Consider the following 20,899-nt stretch of genomic DNA (forward strand, 5'->3'; position numbering starts at 1 on the left):
AAGAGGTCAGATTTCTTCTAAAATGGGAAGTGCTTATCTCCTGAATAACAGTCCACGCTTGCCTATTTCAGTCTTCAAGTTTTCTGTATTACTTACTTAACTTGATGAATCAGCAATTCTTATCAGCTCTCACCCTTTAAAAACAAATTATTGGTTTTCTTTCATCATGCATTTATTCAGCTTTAAGTTTGTTTTTTTTTTTTTCAGCTTTAAAGTTTAAGACAAAATTTGCAAAAACACAATTTTTATCATTGTTAATGATCTCAGTGACAAATGCTTAACAGCAAACACTGCCAAAAGTTTGTCAAGAATAAAAGATGTTTAGTGTGAATAGTTTTTACGTATTTGGTTAAGTTTATCATCATACTGTAACAAATGTAAAACAAACTGCACTTTTTATGTTGAATATGCAAATGTAATGAGTCGAAAGTTCAAAAATTTATTTTCTCAAACATGTCTTTAATAACTGCAATAAGTCAATAAAACAACATTCACATTGTAACAATGTTAGCTATTGAGATAGATGTTTTAGCCTTGAAGGATCACAGTACACGACAATACAATCATACTGTAATACATAATTTTGGGAAAATTGCTGTTTCACATTAACAAAAATAAACAGAAGTTGGCCATGTTAGCAGGTTATGAGAAAAGGGTCTGAATGTCATAGGCACATCAAAGCCTTCAAACAAAACCACATGCAAGATGCATTTTAACAGTTTTGTCATCATCAACAGATTGCTCTATGGCATAAAGCCAAATACAACATAACAAGCTAACATAAAATCAAATAGGGCAGAATGGTGTAAAATTGATAATATGAATATAACAATGGCAATAGTAATCAGTAACAGTATTATATGGCAGTATAATGGCAGCATGCACAATAATTGTATAATTTGTATACTATATAATTAAATTAAATATATATGCAGATTATTATTAAATGAATGCATTTGATTGCACGCTTTGATAAAATTGTGAATAAAAGTTACTGTCGAATCTGTTAATAAATATTTAATTTAAATTTATCACTGGCTTTGTTCAACTGCCTCATTTACAGCAGATCTCTTCTGAATCAGTTTAAGAAAAAATTGGTAATATTGTAGTCAATTTCTTGAAATTACGTGTACACAAAAAATGAGTATTTTAAAATAAATTTTGTAGAATTATGCAAAAATCTTAAGAACTTGGATTTGAAATAAGTAGATATAACAAGAGCAGTGTTAAGAAAATTATAAAATGGACACAATTATTTATGTTTAAGTAGAATCTCAAATATTTGGTTTTTAAATGTACATCAAGAATAATTACTCCGTTTATATAACAAAGGGTAATCAATATAGATGGAATGTTGACATGACTTTTTATTGTGAAAGACAAACTATTCATTCACTAAAATAGAAAGTAAAATCAGATCTCTGGGGTTGTAAAAATTGTGATATGTATAAAGAGTATCACTTCACAAGTTTAGAAACTATTTAACAATTGTAAACAAATCTTACAAAAGTAAAAGTTTTCTACATATAATGTCCTTTACACCAACATCAAATTGGAGGCAGACTAAAAATACTCCCTTTTGAAAACTAATTAACAAATGTTATTAAACTTTAGAGTAAAATCTTTAAGACAAATTATGTTATGATCACATATGGATGTGTTGCATATTGTTTTTAAAAAAAAATAAAACAATACTTATGTTTTAATTTAATTCAAGGTGGGCATGAAATTAGAATTTACTTTTCTTGAGACTTGGATCAAATCAATTTATGAGATCTTCTCGGCTAGCTTGATGCCTTCTTTCAGAAACTGAAGATAATTGTAAGGAAAGGGATCTGAAAGACTAAAGAGTAAAGCAGATTATAAATACAAGAGCACTTTTAATTAATACACTAAGCATTAAGACATGTTTTGTTAACTTGTATCTTTCATAAACTACACTGTGGAATTATTGGTTATGCTGTTAGTTAATCTGAAATTGATTGAATGCTTTTTTTTTTACAATTGTGCCCACTAGTGACTTTATGAAATAAAAACAAAGATCTTAAACTTGATGAAATTTAAAATAGTCAAATTATTGCCAGGGCATCATATGTTCACTGTTTTAAACTCTTAATGTTAAAGCAAAAGGACTAATTTTTAACCTTACATATAATAATATTAGTATGGACTGTTGGGCTCATTACAAAAAATGTTATTCAATAGTTATTATTTCTCACATTGGATTAATCAATCAAAAATTTCAAATCTATTTTATTTAGCAATAAACATTCAAATAAGTAATTATAGTTTACTATTATTTCAAGGTTTACAGTTACAATAGCACTTACATAGTGTCACCAATATTTGAACCAACAGCAAGCAAGTCATTGGCATTAGCCATGTGTACAATTGATCCATTACTATGCGCTATTATTATAGTTACAGGAAATTCATACAGCTTTAAAAAAGATGCAGCTAGTGAAGAATAAGGGAGCGACACATCTGCAGCATATGCCTGTGGATTAAAAAATTTATTTAGCTAAAGACAAAATAATTATCAATATGATGAGGCTATATTTAACTAGAATAGTAAAATACTGATACTAAGATGACTACATGAGCATTAGAGTCGTTAGAGAAAATTTTATACTAAAACAAACATTGGACAGCTGATACTAGGACAAGTAGCCTACGGTGTGCTCTCATGGTATGTAGGGTATGTATTTGAGTTTGAGAGTATTTAAAATGGAGGACCTATTATAGTGGAGAATGATTTGTGAATGTTTGGGTTGGATGCAAAATGATATGAAAGTAAGAGTATAGCTAAGTACAACAGTAGGAAAGTGAGTGACATATTTGTGACAGCCTGTTAGAAGTAGTATGAAAGAGTGAGTCAGTCCTCTCTTTTCTCAAAGTGGAAGGATGGACTAAAGTTTAATTGATGATCGTCAGTAAAAGGAAGTCTTACAAGAAGCCTCATAATTAGTTGTATGTTAATGGAAACTTGTTATCAAAGTGTCAAATGAAATGTATCCATACATTTTTTTATTGACTGTATACAGTAAAAGATGATTATCTTGTTGAGTAACCCCATCAGAGGAAATTAAACTGAGGTGTTTTCAGACAACTGTTGCCTTCCTACTTTATAGAACACAGGCTAAACATAGGGGAATTCTGTTATTAGGATCAGCACAATGGAATTCTGATATAGGATGAGCATAGTGGAATGTTGATATTAGGATGAACACAAAGGAAAGCTGATCATAAAACTAAATCCAGCTAGGTAAATTGACTTACTTCTATGTCAACTTTCAATGACCACGAGCTGACAAAGTGCTTTGCTAACAAATTCATAACCTGCGGATCCTGAAGAGCAGTGCTCCTGAGGGTCCGCGCTGAACCTCAGCAGCTCTGATCATCCAGAGCTCCCCATAGCAATATTGTATGCATAAGTTTATTCTCTGATAGTGCCTGGTCAACCACTTCTGACAGGTTGTAGTATTTTATCTGAGGATTCAACAGACAATCACTCAGTTTAAAGGGTATAAATGTTTAGCAACAATCATGTTACAATAAAAGAATAAATTATTTGAAATTGCCTCATTAATGATTGCTTCTATAGTACATTAACTAGACCTACTTGCTTAAATGGGAACATCCTTAATTCTAAAGCTTTATTTGCTTCTTCTTCAGATATTTCAGCATCCCACTTAGTTATTGGAGGTAAAGCTGTACCGCCTTGAAAATCCTGATAATAAAAAAAAACTATATAATTGACGCACCGCAAATCCAGTTCAATACACAATTTGTTTTTTAAAACTTAATTTATTTGCTTGTACCTCAGTGCCAGGATTGACTAGCTTCAACTCCATCAGTGGCATGTAGCCAATGTCTACTTCCATATTCTCTGGATCATCTTTGTCTGTCAACCACTCCATGTCTGAGAATAAAAGACAACAATTGCATATATATTGTATATTACATTATCTGACTATTTGCTAACAACCAACAACAGGGGAATAAAAATAAATCAAGCACCAAATATCAGGATGGTTTGAAATGTAATCAGCTGTCAGTGAAGCAGCCGGAATGTCTCAGACCCTGCTTGGAAGAATCGCCTAGGACTAAGTACGATGGAGAGATGTGGTTGCTTCCCAATGCTCCACAAGGGATTCACAGGATTGATGATGATAATGATGAAATGTAAGAGTTGGGTAAATAACTTACCAACATTCAGCCTTCTATTGTTCGGCACATACAAATCAAAGTACTTGACACTTGATAAATCTCTAGCAACATGAAGTCGACCGCTGAACTGTGATGGAGTGAACCAAAAAGGAAGCAGAGGTGGTTCATTTAACTGGAACTCTACATGCATTCTTGAGATAAAAAGTGTAATGTTCTGATCAAAGCCAAGTATTATATAATGTTTATACAAACTTTTTGTTACTTTTAAGAATGCAACAGAAATTTTAAATAACTTGTTTTAATACCAAATTTAAATATACCATATTTTCTGGTGTAAAAGACAAAGCCCCAATTTTTTTCTAGTTAAAATATACTATTTTAAATATATTAAAGATACCTGGCATATATTTATTAATAAATTCCAGGTTAATAAGACGCCTTTTATGCCAGAAAATGTGGTGAATCTATTCACAACTAGGCCCAATTACCTGAAAAAAACTTCAATAAATTTCTCATTGTAAGCCCTTACACAGCCAACTATTCCTTGAGGATCTGATCGCATGATTAAAAATGGACGGGGATGGAACATTGAAAGCAACCGATGCACAAACAGACCTCGATCTTTTACACGTGGTGGGTAGTAACGGTTACTAGGCATTTGTGGTTCCAGATAATTTGAAGTTTTAACGGGGGTTATGGTGTATACAGTACCTAAAGGAAATAAATAGAAACAACTATGACAATAATTTTTTTAAAAAGCATTGAATGAAAATAAAAAAGGAATAATTTACAAGTATTTTTGAAATAATAGGAACTTGCCTACCTGGTGGAGGTAAATTTTTGAGGTCAAGAGGCAATAAATCTAAAAACTTGGAAACTCCAAACTCTTTAACTGTAAATGCAGGAGACAGCCAACTAAAAAGTCCACTAAAAGAATCATTGGCAACACCCTTGTAGAAAAAAAGGTAAATAACTTATTACTACAAATAAAAAATTTCTTACTGTCATGGTTATTTCTACAAAATGAAAAACTTTAATTGCGTTAAAAGTTTAGTACTCACTAAAACAGGATCCCAATTGCGAGTCATTGTAGAAATATTTAGTGGAATAAAACGAGCTTGAATTGTAACAAAATCTTCATCAGGAAGTACATCTGCAGTTTCTGTCTCATTATCCTGTTTTAAAAATGTGTTTTTTTAAACCTTGACATTTTACATTTTTACTTTCTCGTATATACGTAGTATAGAGAAAGTATTGTAATCGTGCAAAAAAAAAAAATCGAGATTTTTACAAATCTCGACGTTTTACACCTCACTGATACGGAAAAACATAATTTTGCAATCTTGTCCATATGTCTGTGTGTGTGTGTCTGTGTGTGTGTCCGTGTGTAAACACGATAACTTGAGTACCGTTACAGCTAGGTTGATGAAATTTCATAAATAAGTATTATATCAAAATCGTAGATCCGTATCAACTTTTGAGCGATTTCCGACAACCGGAAGTGGTACTTTTTCTACTTTGAATTTTTCAAAAGCCTATAACTTGAGTACTATTTCAGATAGATAAATGAAATTTCACATGTAAGTAAAAGATCTAATTCTCTACCTTCTGTTAAATTTTGAGTAATTTCCGTTGACCGGAAGTAGTAATTTACGCTACTTCCGATTTCTCAAAAAACTAATGTAAATTTTAAAAGTACTAATAATATTGCGCACTATTATGCGCTTTTTTATTTCGCGTTCACTTGGTGTGCAATTAATTTGTCTACGAGATTTTATTCTATTTTTAAAACTTTAAGTATTTAAAATGGATTAAAAATCATGTCTATAGCCCGAGTTCCCATCCCCTGTTATTTTATATAAAAATATTCGAGAAAGTTTAGGGGAGATCACTCCCGGTTTATTTTATTTTACAACAAGCAGAACAAATATTTATGCTGAAAGATTGTTTAAACTTAGCTTCATAATAATACAACATGATGTTAAAGTAAAAATAAATTATGGAAATAACATAAAAAGGTATTTTAATTAATGAATGACTTACCTGTCCAGAGACCAGTAGCAAAAGCTGAGCTGCTTCATCTAAGCTGAGTTGAAGATCACCATCTTTGTCATAAGTCAAAAAAAGGTCAACTGCTTTCCAGCCAAGTAAACCTACTTTTTCTTCCAAAGTCTGTTCCAGTAAGTATTTGCTTCTTGTAGTTATGGCCCATGAGGCAAATATTGAAACAGCAGCAAATATAAGAGGTAAATAGCAGTACAACCACCTAGGTATTACTAATGTAATTGCTTTCCCAACGGCTTTAGGTTTAATATTTTTGTTGTTTACTAAATAGACATGTTTCTCGCTGATCAAAGGCTGAGGATGTGCCATGCTTAACTATTCTAAAGGACATATTCTTACTCTTGAGAGAAATCACAATAACTATTTTATCATGAGATTTCTTTTTGATCTTTTCATTTTTGACAGTAGTAGTTATAAAACTAATAATAAGCCAATCTGAAAAATTAAGAGAAAAAAAACACATTTAGCCTTTATTAATACCCGACCAATAGTGAAATATTTGATCATTTTGTATAGTCTAGCTACACTTACTTATGTCAACTAGCCACTTAGCTAATGAATTGAAAAACAATGAGTAGCTTAGGAAGAATTCCTATGTTAGTAGTAACGTATGATAAAACTAACTAAAATGGAAGTGGTGGGCTAGAACTAGGATGTTAATGAAAGGTAAAACTAGATCTAGTAAATATTAAATGTAGGCCCAATCAGTAGGACCTAATTACTAAATATTACTAAAATTCTAATCACAGTTCACTGGGGTCTGAGTTCATTGACTGTACTCATCTGGACATAAAATTATTATTTAAAAAAAAAGGCCCTACAATAATAAATATTGAATAAGTGTAATTAGTTAACTAAAACTAAAATAAAAAAAATAAATAAAAAATAAAGTGTAGGGCCTAAAGACTAGCATTCATTAGATTGTGAGCTTGATCTAGATCTATTCTAGATCTAGGGAGTTTACTTTTTAAAAGTTTTTTTAGTCAAGTGGCAAAAAAAAAAACAGACCAGCATAAATTTTTTTGGTAATCTTTAGTTTTAGGTAAGTAAAAATCGGCCGAGGCTAGTAATGTGCGAGAAAGGTGGCTCATTAATATGGCTTTAATACAAGTAAATTATTATATTTTTGTGTCAAATATAATAGATAATTGAATAATAAACCAAAAGCAATGTCTAAATATATCAATAAAGGCCAGAAATTGACTTGAAATTGACTTTAAACAGCCTTGTTTGCTAGCAAGATTGGCTATATAAACAGCGGCCATCTGTAAATAAGATTTGTTTCCCCTGAATCTCTAGCTAAAATGTTATCAAAAAACTTAAACAAGATGGCTTCTAAAGTAAATGAGCTTGGTTGCATCTGATGAAAACATCGCTAATCTTTAGTGGTGGTAAAACTCCATTTTAGCGTATTTTATTCTCCGTTGCTTGTTTACCTCCTGTTGAGCGTATTTTATTATAATAACCGAAACACACCAAAACATTAGGAAAACAAATTTAATATTTGTATTGTATTGTTGTTTTTCATAAATGAATAAAAATGAATATTCAAAAAACACGACTTATTTATTTGTTTTGTATTTTTGTTTTAACAAATGAATAAAAACAACAAAGAGACTGACTGAAATGCTTTGTTTGTTGGTTGCAAAAATAGAGATGCACACTTTGTACAATATAAGTGTTCCAATTTCAACTAACAGAATAAAAGTATTAAAAGGTAAAAGGGGTCGTCCATAAATTACGTCACACTGTAGGGGGGGTCCGTAATTTTGTGAAGGTATGTGATGAGGGGGAGGGGGGTTCAGATGGTGCGACGTCACACTTTTGCATTATAAAAAAGCAATGTTAGAAAGCAAATTCAAGACGTTATTTCGCGTTTTAGAAAACTGTTTTAAAAAATTGTAATAGGAGTTGATTAAAATACTCTATTTTGACAGAGGCTGAGGTGTGACGTTATTTTAGGGAGGGGTGTCAGGGTTTTTGTGACGACGTGTGACGGAGGGGAGGGGGAGGTAAAAATCGTCAAAAAAGCGTGACGTCATTTATGGATGACCCCTAATAATGCTGCCGAAAGTGGGGGAGGGGTGGTGGAATTTGGTGAGGGATGGCTTGGAGTGTTAGAGAAAGTGTGACAACTCACGTTACCATTTTTAAAAAATGTGTTAGACACTAAATTTCATACGTTATTTCGTATTTTTAAGGCTGTACAGAAATAGACTAATATAACTAATATTGTAAAAAAATGCAATCGTGATGCATGAATTTAAATAGAAAAACGAACAGCTAAATAATACAAATTTACAAATTTATTATAGGGATCATCCATAAATGACGTCACGCTTTTTAAAAACGATTTTTACCTACCCCCTCCAGTAGCGTAGAGAGGGGGGGGGGTGCAAATCGAAAAGTTTGTCCCCGGGAAGGGTCGCTACGCCTCTGCCCCCCCCCCCTACCCTCCGTCACTTACCGTCACAAAATTGCGGACCCCCCTCTCCCCTACGAGTGTGGCGTCATTCATGGACAACCCCACATCATTATTTTTTTTTAAAAGTCAGAAATTTACTCATACAAAAAATCATACTTGATACATAGATCTATATCAAAATATTGGGAAGGATGGTAGATTTACTATGAATTTAAATAACAATAACATACAACTCTAGATCTATAGTAAAATATTTTTTTCAGTTTTGGCAAAATTTTCAAATTAAAAAACACAAAGTTTGTACATTTATAGCATAAATACTAAATACAAAAATATCATACAGAATAATTATTAATTAACAGTGTATCAGTTTCACCATGAGACAAATGCCTTAAAAAAATACAATACATTAATTTAATAGTAATACAAATAAACAAGTCGTGTTTATTTAAATATTCATTTTTATTCATTTATGAAAAACAACAATACAATAGTGACAATACAAATATTAAATTCGCGTTTTACTAATGTTTTGGTGTGTTTCGGTTATTATAATAAAATACGCTCAACTGGAGGTAAACGACAAGCGGAGAATAAAATACGCTAAAATGGAGTTTTACCGGGGGTGGTAGTGTCAGTGTGTGGTGTCACAGCACTCAACTGTGTGCGTGTGACTGATTTGAAAAATTAGTAAATTAGTTTCTAATAGATCTAGATCTACTTACTTACTAACAGTCTAAACCTAGATCTAGACTCCACTAGAAATCTAGTAAATCTAGCCTAGATCTAGATTAGATATCTCTGGTCGCGATTCTGCGACGAAATTTTAAAATATCTGTCATCTTGTGAGTTGTGAGCATTTCATTCAACTTTTTAACTAGAGTTACCGGTCCTTGATGTGGTGGGACTAAATCGCTCAATTTGACAAACAAAACATAGATCTAAATATTTTTTTTGTAGTATTAGCCTAGTTATTATAAATTTAAATGTGAAATACGAACAAATGCTAAAAGAATGCCGAATGCTACTCGGCAGTCAATGAATGACATTATTTTGCATTTGATCAAAGAGCTAACACAGTATCATGATCTATAGATCTAGATCTAGATAGATATGTTAATGTTAATTTCCGGAATATTATTTTTACATCTAAACCAAAATTGGGCAAAATGTACTCAGAAAAAGACAGAACCCCAGACTGACTGATAAGCGAATTATCTTATATTTTCCATCGCGATCAAGAAGCAACATATTTCGAAAATTTGGCAACTGTATCGGCAGACCACAATGTTCTCACTTGTGTCATCGTTATATGACGTCACGCTTTTTTGACGATTTTTACTCCTCTCCTCATCCCCCCCCCCCTCCCACATCCCCGCCCCCAAGATGAAGCCACACTTCAGTCTTCAACCCTTCATATAAAAATTAAAGTTTTCTTTTTTTAAAACATCGATTTTTTTTCTAAAATATTTTCTGAGCTCGGTCAACATTGAGTAGGCCTATACGAATCTGTTTCTATTAGAACTATTACAATTTACAAGAACAGCCTTTAAAAACGCAGAATACATAATTATGTTCAGAATATTGTAAACCAAAGTTATATTGATAGCAGTACCAAAATATTAGCTGTTGTGCTAAGTTTTAATAGGAGCAACATTCTTAGGGTAGGCCAGGCCTAGAAACACGATCTCAATTTTAAAAATGTCTACTGTTACAGTGATCTAAATCTATTTATAATACATGAATGCATTCCCACATGCTCGTTTTGTTGTTTATTTTATTTTTACTCTTGTTTATGTTAATTAAAAAGTAATAACCTAAATTGGGGCTTATGTGTGTATTGGTGGAGGGGTGATGTGTTTTTATTGTCTAGATTGTTTATGTCCGGTGTGTAACTTTGGCGTGCCCGATTTGAAAAAATGAACGCTCTTCTTATTACCCACGCAAACCTAAAGTTTTGCAGCTTTCCAACAAAATTAACACTTGCTACTTTTTTGAAAGCACCTCACTGCATTATAGTTTTAATTAAGGAGACAAAATACATCATGAGGCCATGGTTGACGTGAGTAGGTTATCCCCATCTGAAGTGTTTCTTCCAGACTTTTTTCTCCGGGGGGGGGGGGGGGCGACGACGATGTTTTCTATATTTTTGGTAAATCAAATAACATAACCTAACAATTCATCACACAAACTCATCACTTCTCACAGCCGTCATCAATTGCTACGACAACCTTACGGGTGACCTCATAACATATACCTAGGCCAGGGGTCGGGAACCTTTTGAAGCGGAAGAGCCAAAAGTTACAATTTTCAAAACTTCCCTGGTTTTAAAGAGCCACTAACATTTTTTTTTATTTCAAATTATTAGTATTTGTTCAAGGAGCTGGAAAGCCGCATCTTGATATCAAAAGAGCCGCAGGTTGCCGACCCCTGACCTAGGCTGACCAAATGCTCATATAAGATATCACTTGACCATACTGGCGACATCACAATTGCTGGGTACTTGTATAGACAACTTTTTAAACTTTAGTTACTGCTTTGTCTTGTGTTTTTCTTTTTCAGTTGATATGGTCTGTTGTTAAGGTTACATTCTCCCCCTCCCCCTTTAACTTAAGTTTTTTTTTTTTGCAGCTCTTACCCATCAGGGCCAATTAATTATGTGCCACTTAAAAAACAGTCTGATGTGTTTGGTACCTGTGGAGTTTGTTAATGAGTATTTGAGCAGGTCTATATATAACTGGTTTACTCCCAAATTATGAGATATTTTAAGAACTTGATTATAACCTCAAATAGTTATCTTCACTTATAATATCATGGTAGGTAAAAAAAGATTTTGTGGTTTTCAGTGTAGGCAGTTATGCGCAGTGGTTTTTCAGTGTATGCAGTTGTTTTGTACATTTCCGATCCCTCCTTCAGTTGGCTCCAAGTATAAACATCAGCGTTATACAACGAATGTGTATTTTATCTCAGGGCCAGTCTCTTAAGCAATAAACCTGATGTGTTACTTTCTCCTCTGCCCCCTTCCCCAAAGGAAACCCTATGTTTGGGTCATTAAATTTAAAATTAAAAGAATGAAATTTTAAGTTTTATTTTATAAGATAAAAACTTTATTTTTATATTATTTTCTGCTTTTTGCTTTCTGGTTCATATTCTGAAAAAAAAAAAGCTGTTTTAAAATGCAGTAAATAGAAATATTTAGTTGTTAATTAAAAAGTAATAGTTAAACTCTAATTTATCTCTGAATAAAAACCACCATCATATCGTTTTCTTATATACTTAAAATATCATTCACCCATAGTAAGTAACCTACCACTTTTACTGTCACCAATTTCATCAGATTTTAACTGTTGTTCACCCAAAACTAGACTTGGCCATAACTTGAAGCAAACACAAACCATCTCTTTGTTTGGTGCAACATTCCTCACAATTCTAGATTTAAATGTCAAAGGTAGGGGTTGGCCAATAGAAGATTCAGTTCGAACTCTCAACTCAGTCTCCATATCAGTTTTAGGTGAAAATGTGTAACAAAATACAACTGGCAGAACTTTTTCAATGAGTTCAGTTAATTTTAAATGTGACGGCAAATCTTTCAGGAGTCCATTGAACTCACTGAGAAAATCAAGAGCTATGGCTGGCAAATTCATGACAACATATGAAGGCGGCTTCACTGCAGTGGTGATTTGATCACTGCTTTCCAGCTCCAACTCAGCAGCGCCAACGTCACAGGTTCCGCTGGCTTTACTTGAGTCCAGTTTGTACTGTTCTTCTATCTGCTTGACTAGGTCCTGCTTCACAATTGTCTGAATGAAATCTCTTCCATCCAAGTTAAAAGTTTTCACTCTGTTTAAATTGACTTTGTTTAATTTCATATTTTTGTTTAAATACTCAAATGAATGTGGGTTGAGATCATTGGCATAGACAGTGCAGTTTTTCTTTTTAGCAAGTGGCACAGAAAATGGACCAATGCCAGCAAAGACGTCATAGACGGTTGAGTTTTTTTCTATTTCTTCAACAATTCTTTGATGTTCTGTGGCTGTGAACAAGAGTGGATAAGCAAAAGTTTACTTTAAAAAATGTTATCCTTGTTATATGATATCCACAAAACAAATTGAGAATTGAAGTAGTAGATAGAGTACAGTTCAGCTATGTGTTTGTAGTCAACTTAAAGCCCCCCACCCCCCCCCCCCCCCTAGTGCCAGGTACTGATATGTGCTTAGTCAGCTCAGTATTATCTACAGACACAAAGGATGATTGTCTATTGTGAGGCAGGCAAAAAAGCAAAGCGGCCCATCATATATTCAAACACTTGATCTCTCGACCACTGCATAGTTGTAAGCCTCCATTGATACCAATATAGAAATCATATTTCCTGTTGGATCCTATAAAACCAATCATAACTCTACTGAATGTAACTTTTAAATATTGCATGTGATAACTGACAGAATTTTGATACTAGTAGTACTAGTGAGCAAAAATGTAAAAATTTTAATATGATGGCTTACCCAATCTTGAGTTCCAATATACTTTAGAAAAGTCCAACTCAAAAGTACAGTTGTGCTCCTTGGTTTGTGTAACATAATTCTCCTCTCCTGCCAATAACTCCATCTGAAAATTCCTGTATGTGTTATCAATTGTTCCCAGCTTGTTGACCACTGTTTTAACTGATGACACTTTATCCAGTAAAACTTCTCCTGGTAAGTGAAATATGGATAAATATAAAAGACCTTGTTTAAAAATGGCATATATGAGGTTTGGGTGAATTACAAAGAAAAATTGATGAAAGTCATTTTTATTTTATTCATTAAAGATTTAAGAGATAAAAGATGATTTTTACCTATGAGAAACTTGTATGGTTCGGTCTCAGGTTTAAGGTTAAGATGAGCTATGTGACCTATTTGAGTGAATGATGTGACATTATCAGCATCACTGGGGAGAACTGCCCTAAATATGTCTGATGAGGACCAATTGTCATAATGCAGTTCTATCTGAGATTTTAATTGGCAAACAATTATGTATTACTTAAAAACATTGTCATTCTTAATTAAAATTCTCTTACTTAAATAACTATTGTAGAAATAATAGTATAATAATACATGACTAGATTGTTATTGAAATGTCAGGCAACTAAAAATATAGTATCAATGATTTTAGGAGGTAAATATTATAAGAAAGAAGCAGTTTAAAAAATCATAAGTGTGATATGGCAAGCAAACTGTTTAAACAACAATTGTCATAAGGCAAAATCCAAATACCTCATATGTTTTAACATCAGAAAAATCAAGCCCAAATGACTGCAAGGCTTCTTTTTGAGCTACAGTAAGGCAGTCTGCTTTTAATTTTTCAGGGTCCAGAAGTACAAGTGAATGTGTGTCTTTCTGAGGGTCTCTGTCTCCCAGCTCACCAATTGGCTTTACCCCCCTCATTTTAAACAGCAGAGGCTTCCATGTCTTTTGTGATGAGCTAATTTCCAGTTTGGGTACTTTAATTCCAGGAATAGACACCTTTGTGGCAAATACTTCTTTATTAAGAACTTTCATACCTGTATGGTAAAAAAGAGAATATCAGCAATTGTTCTATTATCTGCTTTTAGACCAGTTCTCAGTCATTAATTACTGAATTAAAATATCAGGTTATTTTAAATTGATTATGAATATAGTTAAATAAAAATTACAAACCCTTGACATGAGGAGCAGGAGCAATGTTGGGTGAAGTGTTTACATCCATAGCCCCACAAAAACACTGCAGTAGGTAACTGTATTATATATAACGAACAATTCATGAAAAATAACATGTAGCCAAAATCTTAAACAGCAACTTTTTTTTTTGTACACAGAAAATCAGTTCTAGGCTTATTTAATAAGTCACACATGAATGTCTTTACTACAGTGTTGGGACCAGGCATTCAACCCACATCAAATTCCTTAAAAATTCATTTTTTATAATGTTCCTTAAAAGTTTTAATAAAAAAAATCAACTTTAAATACAAAAAGGTTCTTACATCAGAATTTAAAGCAACTTTGACTTACCGTATTCTAACTGTTATTCTATCATCAACTTTATAGCTGACTTTTGACCCTGGACTGCTTATCTTACACAAAAGAACTCTAGCACTTTTTTGCCATAAATAAATAGTTTCCTTCAGTGACATCTGCTTCTATATGATGTAGAATAGAATAGTTTATAGTTTTCACTATTCAACTTAAAAAAAAGTTGTTTGTAATATTTAGATACAGTAATACTTACAAAACTTTATCTGGAAACAATGATGTTAAAAATAAGGTCATTATTGAGCAACTTAAGAGAATTTTAATTTTACATGGGCGGCCCCCGGCAGGATGTGATTTGGCGTCCTGATCTTTCCTGTGAGCGCTATGGCGATTACTTTCGGTCTAAACAGTGTGACAGACAATAAATAAGATGGGGCGTTACAGTCACTCATTAAATTGAATCAGGCTGATTTTAATAATCAGAAAAGCTAACCAAGGTTGGATATTAACTGGGATGTTTCTTTTTGTCCGTAAAAAAATCCAAACAGTTTTGTCACTTTGCGAATGATACAATTAGCATCTATTTTTAGAAAATCCAATCAGAAATTGAGATCGAGCATCTAATAATAGACCATTAGTAACGCTAACATATTGCGTCAGTCACACTGATGCTTATAACACGTCAAATAATTTTTTAAGTGTTAAAGAAAAAATCCTGTTAATTTGTGTCACTTCAGCGAATGACGCAATCTGCATAATTGCTAACAAGATGCCATTTGGCACTCTGGGTTATCATATGAGCACGATTGCACCTATGTTCGTTTTAAATAGCCAGGGGCCATATGCGCCACCTCTGCGGTAGTGTAACTGGGGGCTCCCAAGAGCGCCACTCTACGTCCTTGACACATGGGTGGTCACCGAAGTGTGTTCTACCTCATTATTTCACTGAGTGTTTAACGCACACTCAAGGTTTTCATGCGGTAGGGTAGGTAAACCCATGTCCTGATAATTATCATTCAAGCGCAGGCATTGTTTACATTTAAATAACTCAGTTTTAGAAAACAAGGTCACACGTCTAAGAAGATAGGATTGGAAACGCATTGATGAAACCTGTCTTATATATTGCGTCCGACTTACTTCTATCTCAGCAACAACGCGTGGGGACAGGTACGCAACGGTTTTTAAAAAGAAAATTATAGTCGGTAGCCAAAAAATATTTTTTGAAACCAAACAATTTTGGTTTTGTAGTTACCTATGTGCCACAATAATAAAATATTGATTTTTATACCATGAATCAAAATATCTAACAGAAGGTGATATGGCCAAAAGATGGTAAGGTTTACTTGTAAAATTATAAAAAATAATTATTTAAACTTCATGATACCATCTTTCAAACACACTAGTAATAGTATATAATAATATAATTATAAAAAGAAACGGAAAACAGAATAAACAAAAGGCACGTGCCTGACAAAATTTATTTAACGATCATTTTTAGATTTAAGTAAACGAAGTGACTACTCGGAAGAAGATTTTTCTCCCCAACGTCTCCACTTAGTCAGCAAAAGATAGCTCTGCGCATGCGCAGTGACCTATGGCTAGGGTTGGGGCTAGAATGAGGGTTAGGGGTAGGATTAGGGTTAGGATTAGGGCTAGGGTTAGGATTAGTGTTCGGGTTCTGCGGTTGTAAACACACGCATGCACAGTACCATGGAAAACATCGCCGCAAAGGCAAGTCGTAGTTTCTCTCCATTGCGCATCGACTTAAGTAAATATGATAATCAATATGCCATGATTAACTATTTTTGTTAAAATGCCTAGATCTAGAATAATCTAGATTCTACAGTAGAATCTCTAGACCCTACCTAGTTGGTAGTAGTGTAAGTCACTGTGTAAAGTGAAATGTTTAAATTTAAGACATTAGACTGGGTAAGAGTAAGAGTTTAGTGACCTTGAATTGATTAAAATGATGTTGACAGAGTTCAGACAAGATTTAGGTTAGGAAAATATATTTTTTTTAAAAATATCGTATTTTTTAGAAAAATTCAACTGCAATTTTGAGGGGAGGGGGGAGGTAAAAATCGTCAAAAAAAAAAGCATGACGTCCGTAATGTCATTTATGGATGACTCCTTTCTAGCACATTAACATTCAGACATCGACATTCAATGATTCATTACTCTCATTTACTCTCAATAATAGATTCTAGGGTATACCATTCGAATCGTCCTTAGAGGATTTCATAGTGTCAGCCGCCAACCAATCAAACGCGCGCTTTCTCCGCGTTTTGGTTGGCGGCTGACGTCACGGTGACGTCACGCGACGCGTTTTTGGAGCTAAAAAGGGCCGAAAAAGCCATTTTTTTCTACGTGTAGTTCGGATTTTTTTACGTTTTTTAAAATGGGCCCGAAAATGACACTTTTTCAAACTGGACTTAGCCATTTTTTCAAACAAATTTTTCGAAAAAAGGCCGTTTTGGGTGATTTTTGGATGTAAACAATGGCCTAGGTCAACACGTGTCAAACCACGTGAAGGCACCCAATCGACGATTTCGGTCACGCATGAGTGGTTTTCATACGTTCTCGTGAACTAAATACCAGTTTCTTGACAACAAAATGGAAAACGACAATTTCGTGAAAATAACGACCCTAGAGGAATGGCTCTTGAAGATTATTAAATAAAAATCGGCGTGTTGGCTCTATGTATTGATTCTAAACTTGTCTATAATTGACTAGTAGGGCATGCTGAAACAACGGCCTGAGGGCGCCGTGTAGTGTGTAGTTTTGCTAAATGTAAATTAATCAGCCCAGCCGCAGATCAATCGCAAACTGTTAAAATGGTTGGATGTGAAAAGCTTCTACTTACAAATTACTTCTGAATAATCACATCACACAATTAAAAAAGTTTTAAAAAACCCACGTTTTCTGATTGAACTAAAAAGTAGAAAATAAATGCTATAGGCCCTACATCACAATAATGCAAGCGATCACTCTACTATAAGCGATCAAAAAACGTGGGGCGCCGAAGTAAAAGTTATATTACTATTGATTAGATAATACTATTGACTTTTATTAGGGAGCTTGTAGAGAGTCAACAGTATTAGAAACTGTAAGAAAATCACGGCGCCCCACGTTTTTGCTCGCTTATAGTAGAGTGATCGCTTGCATTATTGTGATGTAGGGCCTATAGCATTTATTTTCTACTTTTTAGTTCAATCAGAAAACGTGGGTTTTTTAAAACTTTTTTAATGATTATTATTTTCTACTTTTTAGTCTTTGTCTGTTTGTTTGCATTAAAATCTTGCTATCGATTTTATCTTTTCACTTTTTTTGGGTAAACGAAGACAACTCGTAAAAAGACAACTCGTAAAAAGACAACTCGTAAAAAGACAACTCGTAAAAAACACGTTGTTTGAATACGTTACTGACTAGAACACATAGATTTGAACCCGTGTCGAGTGGGATAGCAATCGTGTGCCCAACCACTCGACCATATCGTCTCCCCCAAACTGGCCCACCTCCTGTAAGTTTAAACTCGGTTCAAGCTAAATTCTCTGCCCCTAAGCTTGTGGCGACATGTGATCGTTCGCTTCACTGCGCGCGAGGTACGCGTCGCTGGTTTTTTTTCTAACGCTAGCAGAGGAGAATTATATATATAGATTATATAGCGGTCTAAAATGCTCAATAAAATGTTTCCATTGATCAATTTAGTAATAATAACAATTGAATATTCAATGGTCATCCAAAAGAAAGCTTCCCTGAAAATTTCAGCGCGCTAGCTAACTGGGAAGTGCCAGAAATTTCGATCGCAAGATTTGATTGGAAAGACAAACAAACAGAGAAAGCAAGTTAAAGAAAACGTGGGAAAATAATCCCAAAGAAAGCACAAAATAAAATCCTTTAGAAAAGCATCACCATGAAATTTGAAAACCACAGTTTGTCAACCTTAACCAGCCATCTTTGGCTCGATCTAGAGGTCATTCTTTAGCCTACACATGTGTCTTGTCAACCAATTTAGTTTCTGATGGTACACGACATTTAGATAAATATAATATAACAAACTAACTGAATTCCAACATTATATCCATCTAATCCAATATTGAAACAGAATTTGAAGCACAATGATCTAACGAATAAATCCAACTCTATGCGAGTGTCGCAGCTTTAGACTTTAGTCCTGGATACAACCATAGTGTGTAGTCGTGTTGTGAGTAAATTTGCACAAGATACAACACCGACCTAGACCTTCCTGGTGTGTATGGCCCCAAAGTGCTGCGAGTAGGGGAGGGCAATTTAACGCCAGAATAGTTTTTTTTTCAATAGTTAGGTCATCAGTAGCTCACGCATCCTAACGGGGTTGAAAGTGTAACTTTAAATTGAACTAGGTGAGAGGAGGAGGGTGAGGTCATTAGAACAAGGGAGTTATATTTCTAGTAGAAGAATACGGGGAAATCATAGCTTGAAGTTTGAAGCCGGCATTTCATTTTTTTCATTGTTATTGAGTACAGCCCTTTAATGCACGACTAGGCTACTCATTATTAAATCTAAAAATGTAGTTGTGCTACCATGCAAAAGTAGCCTAATAGGTCTTGTTTATTTAAATGCAGATCCTGTTAGCCTAAAAATATTTGGATACACATTTTAGTTATATCGTAATGATTAATGTTATAATACAATGCATATATTCTGATAGTCCTTCAAGTTTTTGGGCAATCCATAACTTGTATTTCAAATTTATAATGAGCGGGATGCACTCGATGTTTTAAGTGCTACATTCGGTAGCTGTTACTTTGTGTATGACAGCATCCCAATAGTTCACTGTAAATATAAACTGAGCTTGGCGAGATTCCCATCGCCAAGCAATCGAATGATGATAGACCCAGCAAGCATCACTCGTTAAATTCGACATCATGGCTAAACCAGTCCTTGATTTTCATTACAGCCTTTAAACGCCTAGTTCTTGGTTTTAAAAAAAAAAGTGTCTCCCCCCCCCCCCTCCCCGCTTGCGCCGACGTCATCATAGGCCAATACCATGTTGCGATTTTTTTAAACGGATATAACACACCCCTCTCCCCCTCACAGCAAACGCCAACAACGTCACCGAAGGCCCAAGGCCAATAACACGCACCACGGTGGATTTTTTCTTCAATGAGTATATACCCTACCCACCCGCCGCCTTACAACATACCGCATGTCTCTACGAACGGGGTTAAAAGTTGAACTTTGAGTTCAAGAAGGGGAAGGGGTGGTATTCAAACAACGAAGCTGTTTCTTTATAGTACAAATACATAATTTAAAAAATGATACTTACTGTAACTTACCTAATGCTATAGCATCATACATAATTTTATAAATTAGCAAATTAATTAATTAATTAACTAATTAAATATATCTAATGATAATGAAGGGAGATAGTTTATTTTGGTTAAGGCACGACACACAACACTGTGCGTGCCTGGTATGTGGCCTGACCGACCTAAAAGGAGATTGTTTATATTATTGTTTTGAGTTTATATTTAACTCAATGCAACGAGCCCGCCGGTTGGCTGAGGCCACGCCGGGGGGACGATCTGTCCGGGATTCAAAGGGACGACTCGAAATATCGTCCGATTCTAGATCTATATAGAAATATAATTAAATCTATTAATCGGCAGATTTTATTTTTAATTTTACGTTAACTTCAACTGCCGTCACGGTAGGGCGTAATTTTTAATTTTAACTAAGTTAAAACTTAAAACTAAAACGATAGCCCTAGGACGCCCTAGGTCATGTTATTTAAAAACTTATCTGCAAAGTTTTGTAAATAAATAACAATCGATGAAAGTAAGGTAAACAACAAAAAAATAAACATTAGGCCTACACTGAACCGTAAACGTAAAGTGAAATCAGCAGTGAAACAGCATGTCCAAGTAGATCTAGATCTAGATTAGAAGTTTTTGTTTATCAATAGCTGGAGTCTAGAATTGAGCAGTTTAAAATCCAATCCATTTTTAGAGCAGCCGATCCTACACTATTCTCAACGAGACTGTCGTTGAGTGGCTTATCAACAGTGTCGGTATATAATAACGCTATAGACTATAGATTTTTTCTCATTTGATTCTGTCGTTGAGACTCTAATTATAGTTATAAACTGTAAAAACTAGCTAACGGAATAAAACCATTTCGATTAATTAATCGCTTAAAATATTTAATATAAGAAAAATTAAACAACCATTCATTTTACAGAGCTAATAATAATTAATATTATAAAAAATGT

At 33.9% G+C, this 20,899-nt stretch overlaps 2 protein-coding genes and 1 long non-coding RNA gene across 3 annotated transcripts; all 3 read right to left on the reverse strand.

Annotated features, from left to right (window-relative positions):
- Positions 1-1,652: 1,652 nt before the first annotated feature.
- LOC131943589 (selenoprotein N-like) lies at positions 1,653-6,663 on the reverse strand. Its single transcript, XM_059303800.1, has 10 exons — positions 6,214-6,663; positions 5,232-5,345; positions 4,994-5,120; positions 4,659-4,881; positions 4,210-4,361; positions 3,786-3,922; positions 3,623-3,730; positions 3,280-3,489; positions 2,331-2,497; positions 1,653-1,843 (listed from the first exon to the last, which is right to left on the reverse strand). The coding sequence occupies exons 1-10, from the start codon at positions 6,541-6,543 to the stop codon at positions 1,768-1,770; spliced, it is 1,644 nt and encodes a 547-aa protein (XP_059159783.1). The 5' UTR covers positions 6,544-6,663; the 3' UTR covers positions 1,653-1,767.
- Positions 6,664-11,732: 5,069 nt separating this feature from the next.
- LOC131943483 (tRNA (guanine(37)-N1)-methyltransferase-like) lies at positions 11,733-14,196 on the reverse strand. The gene is made up of 5 exons (XM_059303646.1): positions 13,912-14,196; positions 13,494-13,644; positions 13,162-13,350; positions 11,970-12,692; positions 11,733-11,810 (listed from the first exon to the last, which is right to left on the reverse strand). Exons 1-5 carry the CDS (start codon positions 14,194-14,196, stop codon positions 11,773-11,775), a joined length of 1,386 nt encoding a protein of 461 aa, XP_059159629.1. The 3' UTR covers positions 11,733-11,772.
- Positions 14,197-14,335: 139 nt separating this feature from the next.
- On the reverse strand, positions 14,336-20,553 carry LOC131943628 (uncharacterized). Its single transcript, XR_009386917.1, has 3 exons — positions 20,504-20,553; positions 14,686-14,813; positions 14,336-14,411 (listed from the first exon to the last, which is right to left on the reverse strand). It is a non-coding gene; the product is annotated as an uncharacterized LOC131943628 (long non-coding RNA).
- Between the last annotated feature and the right edge of the window lie 346 nt (positions 20,554-20,899).

Source organism: Physella acuta, unplaced genomic scaffold (assembly GCF_028476545.2).
Source record: "Physella acuta isolate Inbredline_101_S28 unplaced genomic scaffold, ASM2847654v3 ptg000038l, whole genome shotgun sequence".
Taxonomy (NCBI): domain Eukaryota; kingdom Metazoa; phylum Mollusca; class Gastropoda; family Physidae; genus Physella; species Physella acuta.

Bases quoted from the DNA above. Each gene is read 5' to 3' on its own strand.
- LOC131943483 (XM_059303646.1), bottom strand. From the start codon at position 14,196: ATGAAAGTTCTTAATAAAGAAGTATTTGCCACAAAGGTGTCTATTCCT. The intron at 12,693-13,161 runs GTAAGCCATCAT...TCTTGTTCACAG, and splicing joins ATATTGGAACTCAAGATTGG to CCACAGAACATCAAAGAATT. The intron at 11,811-11,969 runs GTAGGTTACTTA...TTTTTTTTTCAG, and splicing joins AATTGGTGACAGTAAAAGTG to AATATGAACCAGAAAGCAAA.